At 41.7% G+C, this 15,539-nt stretch overlaps 1 protein-coding gene across 2 annotated transcripts; it reads right to left on the bottom strand.

The window, feature by feature from the left end:
- Positions 1 to 1,543: 1,543 nt before the first annotated feature.
- Positions 1,544 to 15,027, bottom strand: drg1 (developmentally regulated GTP binding protein 1). Of its 2 annotated transcripts, none has more exons than XM_078226814.1 (9): positions 14,662 to 15,027; positions 10,157 to 10,280; positions 6,226 to 6,401; positions 5,447 to 5,516; positions 5,079 to 5,248; positions 3,387 to 3,517; positions 2,209 to 2,376; positions 1,994 to 2,116; positions 1,544 to 1,863 (listed from the first exon to the last, which is right to left on the bottom strand). In XM_078226814.1, the coding sequence occupies exons 1-9, from the start codon at positions 14,698 to 14,700 to the stop codon at positions 1,764 to 1,766; spliced, it is 1,101 nt and encodes a 366-aa protein (XP_078082940.1). In that variant the 5' UTR covers positions 14,701 to 15,027; the 3' UTR covers positions 1,544 to 1,763. The 2 variants fall into 2 exon arrangements, with proteins under 2 accessions (XP_078082940.1, XP_078082941.1); XM_078226815.1 differs by having other exon boundaries at positions 2,209 to 2,333.
- Between the last annotated feature and the right edge of the window lie 512 nt (positions 15,028 to 15,539).

The raw sequence follows: 15,539 nt of genomic DNA, 5'->3' as shown, positions 1-15,539 counted from the left end.
TGTAAACCATGCATTAGCTGTTGCTAGTCTACCCTCTAAAGTAGTTTCCCAATCTACCACAGTCAACATGTCCCTCGCTTCTACTGGTTTCCTTTGTTCACTTAAACTGGTCACTCTTCCCAAAGATTACTTCACAAGATTAATTGGCCCATTTTCATTGCTACACAATAAATCTAAAATAGCCAGTTTTCTAGCTGATCTAAAAGCAAATCACTGGTTGCTGGAATCTGAAACAAAAACAATGCTGAAAAATCGCAGGTCTGACAGCACCCTTGGAAAGATTGTACCTGTTTACTTCTATTTGTGCTGTCAAAAATCTACCTTGTGAATGCTGCATGCATTAAGGGGTTTAATCACCTCCCCTAGAATCAGTGCCTGAGACATCTAAAACCCTTCCCTCTGGCACCATCTTTAGCCACACATTCACTTGCTGTATCCTCTTTCTGTACTTGAGATTATTGCCTTTGAAAGACCTGCTTTTAATCTCTGATGTGGACCATGTCCTCTGGGCTGTTCACCCTTCCCCATAAAAATGGCTGTGCTATCCTTGGCAGGAGTGAGGCAATACACCATCCTGCTGTCATATCTATCAACTGCAGAAATAGTTCCTGCTTTACTATTGCTCTTCCATTCCAACCTTCCCCTCCTGTGCAACTGAGCCACCTTGGGTGCCACAGCCTTGCCTCTGGCTGCATTTATCTGACAAACAACTCAGCAGCATAGAAAAGCAGTTTGAGAGAGAGGGTCTCAGGACTAGGCAGGTATTGCAGGAGGCCAAATAGATGGGCTGGCTTTACACAATCTGATGTGACCACTCCATATGCTATCCATGTAGTTCTCAGCCTCTGCAGATGTGATAGTGACTGCACTTATGCTAGAGTTCCAAATATTAGCACATTATAAACTATTGCCAAATGTGATGAGTTCCATTTCTACAGGTTTAGCATTATATAGGTTGGATTGTTTCCTCAGCACTTGTTCATTTCTATTTAAGTACTAGAAACATTTTGACTCTGGTCTGTTGAAAAAGCAGGGCACATAGATGCTTGTATTAAGAGTTGTGTCTTCCTCAATGTTTTTGTGGATGGATAAGAATTCCCTAGATTGAGTCTCCAAGCTAGACATATTTACTATTGGAAATATAAACTCCCAACCACATGAGCACTCAAGGGAGTGGGGAAGATATAACTTCTGCACAAACATTAAAGACACTCAATTTGATTTCTCCAATACTACACAGGTATTAGAACTGAGCAAGATAACTGAAGCCTAAGAGCCAAGCTAAGTTTAGATGGGGCCATAACGGGAAACTGGACCAACAAACAATTGGCCACAAATAGGATTGTAGCCAGGATTTGCAGTTTAGACATCCTGCTACTACTGGAGGGGAAACAAAAAGAAACTATGTTCAGCAGGCCGATTTGTCTACAAAACAGCTGTTTGTGATCCAGTGATACATTCAGAACTAATTAACCTTCAACATGAAACCACACATTTTGCTGCTAAATTACTTTCAATAATGGCACAATGTTCAAACAGGATGTCTCAAGGATATTTTATTAGCTAAACTATACTGCAAGTTAAAACAAGATTCTCATGTCTACTTCCTTTTGCATGAAACAATATGTCTGCAGTTTAATCAGAAGGCAGTTCTCATTCAAACTCTTGCAGTAACTAGAAGATCATCATGCATGGTATGATGGAGATTGGCATCAACAGGGAAACCAGAGAAAGCTTCAATCCAAGGATGGAAATGTCCCAGTTTACTTCTTGACTATCTGAATTACATCCTCATCTTCCAGAACATGGTCCTTGCCAACTTTCTGTGGGTTGTATTTCACAGAGGAACCCCACACCAAAGCACTGAAACAGAAAATACAGATGTTACTCAATGCATCTACTTTTTTTTGATCCACAATTTATCACTTTAGGGTTAGGTACCAGGAAACACTTACCAAGGGAAATGACAGAGAAAACCAGGAACAAAACTTACTATTTGAACTCTTTAATTAGGTTTTTGTGAATTTTCATGCAGAAATCCTCGACTGTAGTTTTTCGATGCGGTAATACAACTGGAGAACTGTAGTCAGGTAATTGTCCCTTGGGTTTGGTGTAACTGCAACAAAAAGTTCAGACTATTTAGCCATAGAATCCCAACAAAATAAGCAAGCAATGATGAGTTACCATCCACACTCAGCCAATACCTACATCCGTACAAGTTGTAAGTAATCCCATAATCTTTCCAGTAAATCATCGAAGTTCCAGCGGTGATGTGCAGAGATTGGCACACAGTGCGGTATTTTGTAAATAACATCCAGCTCCTCCAATGAGATCTGGTCAATTTTGTTTAGAACATAAATACAGGGGATGTACACCCTGTACAAAGAACAAGACAGCAAGTAAATACGTTACCCAAATGAACCGAGTGTGAAAGGCTGAATTAAACTTTAATACAATAGGCCGGATTTTCCGATCCACCCCACACACACAACCTCGCACCACCCCCCTCCCACACACAGCGTTTTCACAGAATCAGAGAATCTACGTGCAGAAGGAGGCCATTTGGCCCTTCAAGCCTGCAGCGACAACAATCTCACCCTATCCCTGTAACCCCACATATTTACCCTCCTAGTCTTGATACTAAGGGACAATTTACCATGGCCAATCAACCTAACCGTGCATCTTTGGAGTGTGTGTGGAAACCCACGCAGACACAGGAAGAACATGCAAACTCCACACAGATAGTGACTCGCCTGTACCCATCCCACCACCAGGGATCCCACCGCAAGGGGTCTCCTTCAGCGGAACCAGAAGATCCCACCCAATGTCTCAGTCAATAGAAGTACAGGAAAGTATTGCAACCTTGCTGGTTTTAGAGTCATCTTAGCCTCAAATTTTAAACTCTTCTCAGAAGAATTCTTACTTGACAAAAGTACACTAATTTTAGTCAATGATCATTTTCCACTTCATTCTAGTTGACAAACACCACTTAAGTGGTTATTGCTACTTGATCTTGACTTCAGTTTGCACTGAAAAGTCTTTTTGGGGAAAGTGGGGGTGGTGCGGAGGAGAGTGATTTATAAAAATGAGACACCAAATGAACATCCAGAAGCATCAACATTCCTATTATTGTATGAGGTTTGAGGCAACAGGGGCAGTGAACTGGGGAGTCCACGTATAGATTTCCCACAAAAGACGTAGAACATGTAGATTATGCTTACATTCATGCGCACCTCCTCTGAGCTATTTCCATTACAAATTCATTTGTCCACATAATAGAAACTGTTTTAATAATCAATTTCCAAAAAGAGACAGGTACCTAATGAGATTATCAGGATGAGTAATTTGCAGAGCAGTATTTGATGCAGACACCAAACAGCACTCACCGATTACCCTCAACCACGTCAATTAGGTCATCTGCTGTTGAATCGCTACGTAATGTGATATCTGCATTGTGGATTTTGTATTCAGCAAGGATACTTTTGACAGTGTCCATGTCCAACTCAGTCTGCACACACTGTCGAGAGGGAAGGAAGGTGGGAAGGAACAGAGATCAAACAGATTGCATTGAAGGAAATTCAAAACATTCCAAATTATACATACACACAACTCTAACCACAATTGGAGCTTCAGCACAGCAATTTTGCCAAGTGCGAATTAAATCGATTGATCATTCAATCCGTATGCATGACCAGTACAAAGCAGCAGAATTGCCCTATACATTCACAGGGACACTGCATCCTACTGGTATTGCCATTTTAGTCCCGGTTTATGATTATTAGCACAAATTGTCCTTCAAGTATTTGGACAGCACAAAACAGAACTCCACTTTGTCAGTATCACTTTCAGACTATTTTCAGCACGTTCCAGACAAGAACATGGCCTGGCATGACCGGGGACTGGTTCTAATGGCACCAAATCACTAAAAGCACAGGTACATAATGTAACCAAAAAAGGCTAATGGAACGTTGGCACTTATCTCAGTACAGGGTTGGATTACAAGGGAAGGATGTTACACTTCAGTTGCACCTTAGTTAGTCTTCTGTGCATTACTTGTATTCAGTTTTCCAAGGAGGTGGGAATTAACAGCCTTTGCTAACTTAAGATTGACAGCAGCAAGCTCTGCCGTGGTGTGTGGTTGTGCGCTAGGGTAGTAAATTTGTTGTCGGTCCCACTGCAGAGATACCAAAAGCTCCTCAAGGGGTCTATGGGAGTCAACCATATCCTAACGAAATTGCTCACATTCACTATGAAGATCCTGTATTGCACTCAGTTTTGGACACTGTACCTCATGAAGGATGGTTTGGCTTTGGAGGGGGTGCTAGGAAGATTCACTAATGCAAAAAAGGGCTAGGTAATGTGGTCAGGTTGAATAAACTTGGTTTGTATTCACTCAAATTTTAAAGATTAAGTAATCCATTGAGATACTTGAAATAAAAAACTTTGATCTGGCCAATTGAAAGAAACATTGTGTCAGAACACCCTTTCATGATGAAAGATCAGTGACCTGAAATGAAGATGCTGCCAGACTTGCTGAGTGTTTCCAGCAGTTTCTCTTTGTGTCAGATTTACTGCATCTGCAGTAAGAGGGGGTTACAGCTAGATTGTGGACTGGCCCTTAATTGAATATTCACAGGTTCTTCATTAAGTCACATTACAAGTGGTTGTGTAAAAATCCTCCGAGATGCTATTTTCAATTTAATGTGTTTTGAAAGAGCAAATAGACTTTGAATGAAACAAAAACAAAAAATGCTGGAAAATCCCAGCAGGTCTGACAGCATTTGTGGCTCTATTCTCTCTCCACAGATGTTGTCAGACCTGCTAAGATTTTCTGTTTCAGATTTCAGCATCCGCAATATTTTGCTTTTATAAATTTGCCAATCACACACCACATAATTTAAAGGCCAATTTCTTTTTAGATCATACATCACAACCCAACACCAACTCTACAGAATCACTAAGCAACTGCTTCAGTTGATTTCCAATGAGGTAATATCAGCACCAATCAAACCAGTTCACAGCTTAGTGTAATTCTGATATGATTTCAACCTTCTCCCACTTAAATTCTTCTCACTCACTGTTGATGTCAGGTTAATGCCTCCTTTGTCCTTCTTTCTGAACCCAATGTTGGGTGGCTGCTTGTTAAGTCGGATTCCAAACCCTTCCACCTCATTCTCAATTATCTTCTTGTGTGCCAGCGGTTTCAGCACATCTAACACAATCAGAATTAGGTTACAGGTTCGAGCCACTGAAAGACAAGGGAAACAATGATACAGTCAAGTTAACCGATTCTCTTTAAAAGGCAGATATTTATCTACACCCCTCCTCCCAGAATCACACTAGTACTTTGTTCTGTACAAGCACGCAGGGATAAATACAGTACTGTCCTTTACTCAAAATAATTCTCTCATTTTTAAGTTGTACACTAGTTGAAGTGCAAACTTACCAGCAATAACTTGTCGCCCTCGGCCTTTACCATCTTTGGCTCCCTCAATGATACCAGGAAGATCTAGCAGCTGGACAAGAAACACAAACATTTCAACAGTAAGTGGTGAAACAAATGAATTAAATATTACACAAAATAAACAGCTTTCAAATTCCACCTCAGAGAGAGAGAGCGTGCGTGCGTGGTGAGAGAGAGTGTGTGTGTGTGTGTGTGTGTCGGTGGTGACTGAATGATGGTGTGGGAGTGGGTGTGAATTTGTCTTACAACCAGTCTCAGTTTTCTCATTCACTCTTACCACCACACACCAACACGTACAACACTCACACACTGACCCAACATTCTGGTGAATTTTATTGCTTATTCTTTTTAATTCAAGTTTATTGCTCAGTTATTCAGCAATTATTTTTTCCCTTATAACCCCAACATTTTTTGAAATTCCGTTTATTGTTGTGCCCAACCTTATCTTTCCAAAATGTGCTCATCAGCACATTAAGTGAGAGAAGTATGCCCCCCCCCTTTTTTACAGTATTTACAGAGCCACAATCTACGGCTCAGGAGGCCACTTTACTGAAGTCAGTGGTGTAAATCTAATAACAGGTTCTTTCTGACACTTGCTGTTGGTTACAGTGAACGGAGACTCTCGCACATTGTGAGTTAATTCCCTTCCTTTGCTTTCATTGTTAAGCTCATACTATGGAGTAGAGTTAGTAAGTCTGGAAAGAAAAAGATATATTTTTGTCTGACCCTAACTCTGTAGTGACTATGTTTTCAGCTCATACCTGTATTTTGGCTCCTTTATAGCGAATCACTCCTGGTACTGTGGTCAAGGTGGTAAACTCATAGGCTGCAACCTCAGAATATACTCCAGCCAGGTTACTCAGCAATGTCGATTTTCCAACAGAGGGGAAGCCCACAAACCCAATCCGGGCATCCCCAGTCTTCGCAACATCAAATCCTAGTAACAAAAGAAAAAAATAAATTTGCATAATTGCAAAGGTTCTGCAAACATTAGTTAAAAAGCAATAGGAATAGAGGGGCGGCACGGTAGCACAGTGGTTAGCACTGCTGCTTCACAGCTCCAGGGTCCCGGGTTCGATTCTCAGCTCGGGTTCGATTCTCGGCTCGGGTCACTGTCTGTGTGGAGTTTGCACATTCTCCTCGTGTCTGCGTGGGTTTCCTCCGGGTGCTCCGGTTTCCTCCCACAGTCCAAAGATGTGCAGGTTAGGTTAATTGGCCAGGTTAAAAATTGCCCTTAGTGTCCTGGGATGCGTGGATTAGCGGGTAAAATATGTGGGGGTGGGGCCTGGGTGGGATTGTGGTCGGTGCAGACTCGATGGGCCGAATGGCCTCCTTCTGCACTGTAGGGTTTCTATGATTTCTATGAGGAATAAGCCATTCAGCCCATCGAGCCTGCTCCGCCATCCAACACGTCAATCTTCTACTTCCAGGATAAACTTCCCACACCATCCCTGTATCCCTCAATTCCCTTAGTTCCCAAAAATCTATTGACCTGTCCTGAAAACACTCAATAATTCTCAAGCTCTCTGGGGTACAGAATTTCAAAGGATTCTCAACTGTGAGTGAAACACTTCTCAACCTCCGTGCTAAATGGCAGAGCCTTTATTGTGAGAATCTAATTCTAGATTCCCCAGCCAAAGAAACATTCTCTACCCTGTAAAGTTCTTGAAAAATTTTGCATGTCTCAAAGGGATCACCCTTCATTCTTCTAAACGCCAGGCAATATAGCCTAGTATACTCGATCGCTCTTCAAAATTAACCTATCCTGTCTAAACCTTTGTTGCCACCAGCAAGTGCATCTTCCCTGGTTAAAAGAAACTAGAACTATATACACAATACTCTAGTTGCGGTCTCACCATAGCTTTAGATAATTGCTGCAAGATGTATACTCTTATACTCCAATATCTGAGTAATAAAGGCTAGCATACAATTTACTTTCATAATTGCTTGCTAAACTTTTGTGACCAGTGTGCAAAGATACCAAGGTCCCTCAGACGAATAACATTTCCCAGCCCCTCTTCATTTAAAAGCACCCACTTTTCTGTTTTTCCTACAAAGTGCAGAGCTTCACATTTCTCCACATTATGTTCCATCAGTCACATTCTTGCTCAGCCACTTGACTTGTCTCTTTTCCTTTGCAGTCTCCTCACAGCTTACTTTCTTATCCAACTTTGTAGTCAGTAACTTTAATACCTGACACTTGGTTCCCAAATTTGATTCATTGATATAAATTGGAATTAGCTGAGGTCTAAGCACGGATTCTTGCAGCATCTCACCAACTTGAAAATGACCCATTTATTCCTGCTTTATTTTTTGTTAGTTTAGTCATTGTCACAAGTAGACTTACATCAACACTGCAATGAAATTGTGAAAATCCCCTAGTCGCCTGTTCGGGTACACTGAGGGAGAATTTATATTGCGTGGCCAATGCGCCTAACCCAGCATATCTTTGGGACTGTGGGAGGAAACCAGAGCACCCAGAGGAAACCCATGCAGACAGGGAGAGAATGTGCAAACTCCATAGATACGGTGACCCAAACCAGGAATCAAACCCGGGTCTCTGGCACTTTGAGACAGCAGTGCAAAAGGATTCTCAATCCATGCTAATATATTAGCCCCAATTTCCACAAGCTCTAATTATGTAATGTGTGACACCTTACTAAATACCATTTGAAAACCCAAACACTGGTCCTCCCTTCTCTATCCTGCTCTTTGCAATCTCAAATAAAAACTTGTCAAACACAATTTCCTTTTGCTAAATCCAAATTGATCCTGACCAAACACCATTTTCAAAGTGCCCTACTATCATACCCCTAATAATAGATTTGGACGTTAGGCATATAGTTCCCTGTCTCTCTCTGTTCTTGAATAATAGGGCTATATTTACAATCTTCCAACGAAGAGACACCATTTTAGAATTCAGGGAACTGTGGAAGATCAAAACCAATGCATCCACTATCTCTTTAGCCACCTCCTCTTAAAACCCCAGGATTGTTGGCCATTAGGTTAAGGGGATTTGGTGACTTTCAATCTCCATTAATTTCTCCAGTACTATATCTTTATCAATACTAATTTATTCAAGTTCCTCACTCATGAGACCTCTGGTTCACTGCTATTTACTTTTTTTGTGTTTTGTCCTATGCAGAAATATATAAAACCTTTGTTTAAGGAGTTTGGCCATTTCCTTATTTTCCAATAAAATTTCTCCTCACTTTGCCTCTAGGAGATGCTTGTTAGCTTTGGCTAGGTACTTCCATTTTACACACCTGCAGCAGCTTTTACAATCTGTTTTTATATCGATTGCTACTCTATTCCTCTACCCTATTTCTCTATTAATTTCTTTGTTATGCTTTGCCAAATTCTAAAATCCTCTCAACCCTCAGGCATCCTATTCTCTCTTGGCAAAACTATAAGCCTCTTTCTCTGCTTAATTTCACTTGTTAGCCATATTCAGACTGCTTCTCTCATGGGATTTTTATCCCTCAAGGGAATTGCTGCAAATTACACAATAATATTCCATGATAATGGGCAAACTGTAATAAAACAAGATTGGACAACTGGTCTTAAACTAAACTTCAATAAATAATGTATTTAAACTTCAATAAAACAATGCCTTGCACGAGCAGAAACACCAGTTATTACAAATACTTAAGAATTAACACCCAATTTTCAAATTGAATTCTTTCTCTTTGGATTATTTTTGTAAGTACAGAATAGAAATGTGACACACCTAAAAACCTTGTCTGCAGACAACGGATCTTTTGTGAGCATATTGATTTGGTTTTTTTTTATCTAAAGATGCGCCACTCTACATTTTAACTGGACGTTTCATTGGGATAGTTGAAGTCTACAAGACTGTGTGCCAGCATGTCAGTTCCAGGCACTGTGCCTTCACGACATTACCCAAAACCAGAACTGTAGGTACAGCTGGATCTGACCCCCCGTAGTAAAGATTAATGAACCCTATATCCTGGTTGCCCATGGCCACTTCCAGAGCATTCACCTCAGCCTACACATTACCAAACCATCTCTAGCCTCTAGCACTATCACCAACCTCTATCAAATCTCCATTGTTGATGCGCAGCCTTGCTTAAAAGAAACCAAATCTCAAACGTCTACATTCGCGCCAAAGGACTGGCATGCAGTCTCTCACTCCTCTCTCTGTCCTTGCCAAGTTTCACTCACTCCTGATGCTTTGACAAATGGATTTTAAGATCCTCACCCTAGCTTTTAAACCCCTCCAGCCCCATTCCATGTTCTCCACCTTTTAACCTCCATTTAATTATTGGTGCTAGTTCAATCAAATACAGCATTCACATTTGGAATTCCCCTTAATTAGCACTGCACTGGCTCCTTCTTCTCACTGAAGTTGAAGTAGTTATGTCACCTAAACCCTTCAGTTATATTCCTGTGATTGCTCCCATGTATTAAAATCAAAAGCACACCCCTTTTTTGGAAATAGCTTTCTCTTTGACCATTCTCTCCCTCAGTCCTCTAAACTACCAAAATGCAAGTAATTTTGTTCCAAAAATGGGTTACAGCAGATTAAACGGAATGGCTTTAAAGTTTAATCTTCATAAATTTCAGATCAATATCTAAAATATTTGTGTATGCACTAGAATCTGAAAATCAGAACACTCCTTGTAAATCCACTGTTTCTCAAACCTTTCCACATAAACCAAGTCACTGTACCTTCACCAGGTCCTCCTCCACCTCCACCCTTAGGGGTGATAAGTTCTCGCCGTAGTTTGGCCAGACGGGCTTTCAGAAGTCCCAAATGGTGAGCCGTTGCTTTGTTCTTCTGAGTCCGGGCCATCTGACCAAGAAAGAGATTGAGTGAATTTTAAGTCCAGGAACTGCTCCAAGACTATGAAAGTGAAGTTGAAGCAGTTATATCACCTAAATCCTTCAGTTATATTCCTGTGATTACTCCCATGTATTTAAATCAAAAGCACACCAGTTCTAATGAATTGTGATATACTTGGCTTATTCTCTGAAAGTTAACATGCAAACAGTTTGCCCCCTTTTAAGTTAGCCAGAATCAGCAGATTTAATGACAGGCTGGAAACTATACAAACTCACAAAACAACGTTTAAAATCAAATTTAAAATTATGTGCAATGGGAGCAACTGGTTTATGGAAACATTTTTTTCAAGAGATCAATGAAATACTGTACCAAACATAAAGACATTAAAAGTTAACGTCAAAGACATTTAAGCTATTAAGCTACGAGTGGCAGCGATGCAGGATGATGGATAAGAAGCTGGCAGGAAGAAGGGTGGTGGTCAGCAGGTTTGTGTGGCTGAACTTAGGTTAGGTGTGAGGGACAAAATAAAAGTTTCTAATTCACATTCATGACTTGGATTCAGAAGTTCAATGCAAATGGTCACACTTGGAGAGGTATTTGATTCTGAGGAAACAGTTCAGGAAGGTAAATGCTGTCCCACTTACAACAGACGCTTGTTGGACTCCATTTTAAAATCCCATATAGAGATTGTTTCCAGTTAGAATTATTGAAAATACACTGGAAAGGTTAACCTACACATTAATAGGAGGTTTCACATGCTGATTATGTTTTAAAATGTTTTTTTAATTCAAGATAAAAGGTGGGCATGTGACCTCCTGCTAGTTCTACCCAGCGATAAGCTGATATGACCTAGTTACTATGGGACAAGAGGTCCAGGTCAAGAGGCCGAGTCTTAACTGCCTTTGAAGTAGTCCAGACAGACACTCAGTGGCAGCTCACCACCAGCTTCTCAAGGGGCAATTAGGGATGGGCAGTAAAGGCTGGCCTTGCCATTGACACTCTCATCCCATAAATGAATAAAAATTCTACAAACTGTTGAGAACACAGCTGCAATTTATTTAAAGCTCTATAATTTCAAACAGCATAGGGTTAACCAGATAAGTAGGAAAGCAAGTTGTCAAGAGGACAAAGATAAAGACAGTTTGAACGAGTAGATAAAAAAATGGCAGATGCAGTAAAAGGTGGGGAAATGTGAACTTGTCCACTTTGGCAGAAGGAATAGAAAAACAGCATATTATGTAAATGAAGAGACTGCAGAAGTCTATGATAGAGGGACCTGAATACTCTGGTGCATGAATCACAACAAGTTTGCATGCAGGTACAGCAAGTGAAGGAATGTTGGGCGCATTGCAAGGGAAATTAAGTACAAAAGTGGGGAAGTGTTGCTACAGCTGTACAAGACCTTAGCGAGACCACATTTGGAATACCGTGTACAGTTTTGGTCTCAAGATATAACTGCATTAAAAGCAGTTCACAGAAGGTTCACACAGCTGATTCTTGGAATGGTTATTTTATGAGAAGCTGAGCAGCTTGGACCTGTACCCATTGGAGCTTAGAAAAATGAGGGGATTGCATTGAAATAAAGATCCTGAAGGGGCTTGACAGGGTGGATACCGAGATTTAAAAAGGGAAGCAGAAAGAAAACAGGGAATTAGAGACCAGTCAGCCTGATGTGGGGAAAATGCTAGAGTCCATGATAAAAGATTTAATAGCAGAACATTTGGAAAACAATGGCAGGGTTGGACAGAGTCAGCATGGATTATGAAAGGGAAACTATGCTAGACAAATCTACTAGAATTCTTTGAGGATGTAACCAGTAGATCTAATGGGGGAAACAAATGGATGTGGTTTATTTGAACTTTCAGAAGGCTTTCAACAAGGTCCCACACGAGATTTGCATGTAAAATTAAAGCATTAATGAGGGCAATGTATTGAGACGGATAAAAATTAGTTGGCAGACAGGAAACAAAGAGTAGGAATAAATGGGTCTTTTTCCAAGTGGCAGACAGTGACTAGTGGGGTACTGCAGGAATCAGTGATAGAACCCCAGCTGTTCACATTATATATTAATGATTTAGATAAGGGAACTAAATGTAATACTTCCAAATTTGTAGATGACACAAAGCTGGGTGGAAGGGTGAGCTGAGGACGATGCAGAGATCCTTTAGGGCAGCACGGTGGCACAGTGGCTAGCACTGCTGCCTCACAACGCCAGGGACCCGGGTTTGATTCCCAGCTTGGGTCACTGTCTGTGCGGAGTCTGCATGTTCTCCCCGTGTCTGCGTGGTTTCCTCCGGGTGCTCCGGTTTCCTCCCACAGTCTGAAAGATGTGCTGGCTAGGTGCATTGACCCAAACAGGCGCCGGAGTGTGGCGACTAGGGGAATGTCACAGTAACTTAATTGCAGTGTTAATGTAAGCCTTACTTGTGCCTAATAAATAAACTTTTAACTTTTAAGTGTGATTGGGACAAGTTCAGTGAATGGGCAAATGCATGGCAGATGCTGTATAATGTGGATAATAGCAAAAATAGGAAGGCAGATAATTATTTGATGTTTATAGATTGAGAGAGAGGAATGTACAACGAGATCTGGGTGTCCTCATACACCAGTTACTGAAGGTAAGCATGCAGGTGCAGCAGACAGTAAAGGTGGCAAGTGGTATGTTGGCCTTCATAACAAAAGGGTTAGAGTACAGGAATAGGGATGTCTTGCTGCAATTATACAGGGCCTTGGTGAGACCACACCTGGAATACCGTGTGCAGTTTGGTCTCCTTATCTGAGGAAGGATGTTCTTGCTATAATGGGAGTGCAGCAAAAGTTTACCAGACTGATTCCTGGGATGGCAGGACTGATGTATAAGGAGAGATTGAGTTGGTTAGGATTATATTTGCTGGAGCTTAGAAGAATGATGGGGGATCTCAAAGAAACCTATAAAATTCTAACAGGACTGGACAGGGTAAATGAAGGAAGGATGAGCTCAATGTCGGAGGAGTCCAGAATTAGGGGGTCACAACGTAAGGATACAGGGTTAACCATTTAGGACTGAGATGAGGAGATATTTCTTCACCTGGAGAGTGGTGTGCCTGTGGAATTCACTGCCACAGAAAACAGTTGAGGCGAAAACATTGTTTGCTTTCAAGAGGTTAGTGATTTTCTACTAAGTTTAATCACTGTTTATTTTGTTTGTTTTTTTATAGTAAAAGTCTTAAAATATGAAATCACATTGCATGATCCATTGAGTTGATCACTGGAAATTCAAATCCCATTTCAAGATATCAGACTTTACAAGGATTGTAACATACTGTACCCAAAATGTTCACACAAGGTATCTTGTTATTTGCTCTTGCAAAGAACAGCCCATTTTAACCAATGTGTTATTTACAAGTGTCACTAACAGAAGAACGGGCGGGCTTATGAAGTAGAGTAGCCTATGAGGTGCCTTGTTTGTTGGATTATTTAGCCAAGTTTAATCAAGCCTCTCTAGTGAAGCCTTTTCTGCCACATCCCCTATTAAATCAAAACATTAAATTAAATTTGGAAAGAACGCCCCACTCAGATCAGTAATGCTGCAAGTAATAGTGTTTGCCGAGACCAGCAATGTGACATGACAAGATTTTCCATAGGTGAGGTATGGCCCGGTTCAATGGAAATACAGCTGACCCTAAACTGTCCTCCACTCAAACCGGAAGGGTATTTTCAACAAAGAAAATTGACATTTGTTTGTCTGTATCAAGAGAGCTGGTGGAGATCATTGTGATGAGACACTGGAGAACACATCCACATCTGAAATCACAATAATGTTCCAACATCCAGGAACACTGAGAATTCATGACATCCAAAATATTAACATTTGTAATTTAGACTTCAATTATTTCATTTTCCAACATGGGGTTATTGTAATATCCTGCAACACCAAAGGAAGCCCATCATTTCGGCTCCAAGAAAGTGATATCCATTAATCCCATTCTTCTGCTCTATTCCCTAAGAATGTAAAATTGTCTATTAATGTAATTACCCAATTCCCTTTTGAAAGATTTATTGAATAAACTGCCCTTTCAGATAGTGCATTCCAGATCTTAATTTGCTGCATATAGAAATGCCTCCACTCCACTCAGCCAATTATCTTAAATCCATATTCTATGGTTACCAATACGCTGCTCTATCTACAAATAGCGCTGGAGACGATGCAAAAAAAAAAGATGGATTTTAAAGGATTCTAAACCGATAGATTACAGCTGTCAGCAAAGATTGATCGGGATGGGGGGGGGGGAGGATGGGGGGACGGCGACGAGCTATCGGCTCCTCCAGCCCCTCTCCGCCGTGACGGTGGTTCCCGGGCGAGGCCGCACGCGGACAGCCTCGTCACTCACTGACTCTTCGCCAGCCTCACCTCAGCCTCAATCTCGGAGATTTTCTGCAGGATGCTCATGCTGGCGGCGGTGTCTCTCCCAGTCCCAGAGGCCCAGGCGGCGGTGCGAGTGTGTCTCCCGGAGGCCCAGGCGGCGGTGCGGGTGTCTCTCCCGGAGGCCCAGGCGGCGATGCGGGTGTCTCTCCCGGAGGCCCAGGCGGCGGTGCGGGTGTCTCTCCCGGAGGCCCAGGCGGCGGTGCGGGTGTCTCTCCCGGAGGCCCAGGCGGCGGTGCGGGTGTCTCTCCCGGAGGCCCAGACCCGAACCTGCTCTCCCGCCCCCTTTTCCTGTCAGGAACGAACAACCGGCCACGCGCCGCACCGCTCTCGCGAGAGCAACGGGAGTTGGGGGCGGGGCTTCCTGGCGCACGCGCAATGCCTTATTCAGAGTATCATTGTACTGCAATGGGGCAATCATTTAAAGGGACCACACACTGTGATACAACAGAGGGCTGCACAGCAAGTATTTTGAGCTGTAGTTTCAGCGGCAGAGAAATTATCTTGTTGGGTGATTTGATTTATTTTTGTCACATATATTGGGAAACAGTGAAAAGTATTGTTTCTTGCATGCTGTACTGACAAAGCATACCGTTCATAGAGTGCATAGGGGAGTTGGAAAGGAGAGGGTGCAGAATATAGTTAGATAGGGTGAAAACAAAGATCAAAGAAGAGTTTGAGGCAGCTTAGAAGGATGGCATAATCTCAAGGGAACATAATTTTAAAATTACACTAAACGCAGTTAAGAGTAAAAGCATTTTTTCACAAAGAATAGTAAGAATCCGAAACTCTCAGATGTTAGATTAACTGACATTTTCAAAACTGAGATTGATAAGGTTTATTTATTAGTGTCACAAGTAAGACTT

This window comes from Mustelus asterias, chromosome 13 (assembly GCF_964213995.1).
Source record: "Mustelus asterias chromosome 13, sMusAst1.hap1.1, whole genome shotgun sequence".
Classification (NCBI taxonomy): Eukaryota; Metazoa; Chordata; class Chondrichthyes; order Carcharhiniformes; family Triakidae; genus Mustelus; species Mustelus asterias.
Note: the sequence above shows the minus strand (reverse complement) of the source record. Positions and strands in the feature narration are given on the sequence as shown.

Excerpts from the sequence above, each read along its gene's own strand:
- drg1 (XM_078226814.1), bottom strand. The coding sequence starts at position 14,700 with ATGAGCATCCTGCAGAAAATCTCCGAGATTGAGGCTGAG. Across the intron at positions 6,402-10,156 it reads TGGAGGAGGACCTGGTGAAG|GATTTGATGTTGCGAAGACT; the intron begins GTACAGTGACTT and ends TTTTGTTACTAG. Across the intron at positions 2,117-2,208 it reads TACTTACAACTTGTACGGAT|TTACACCAAACCCAAGGGAC; the intron begins GTAGGTATTGGC and ends TTTTTGTTGCAG.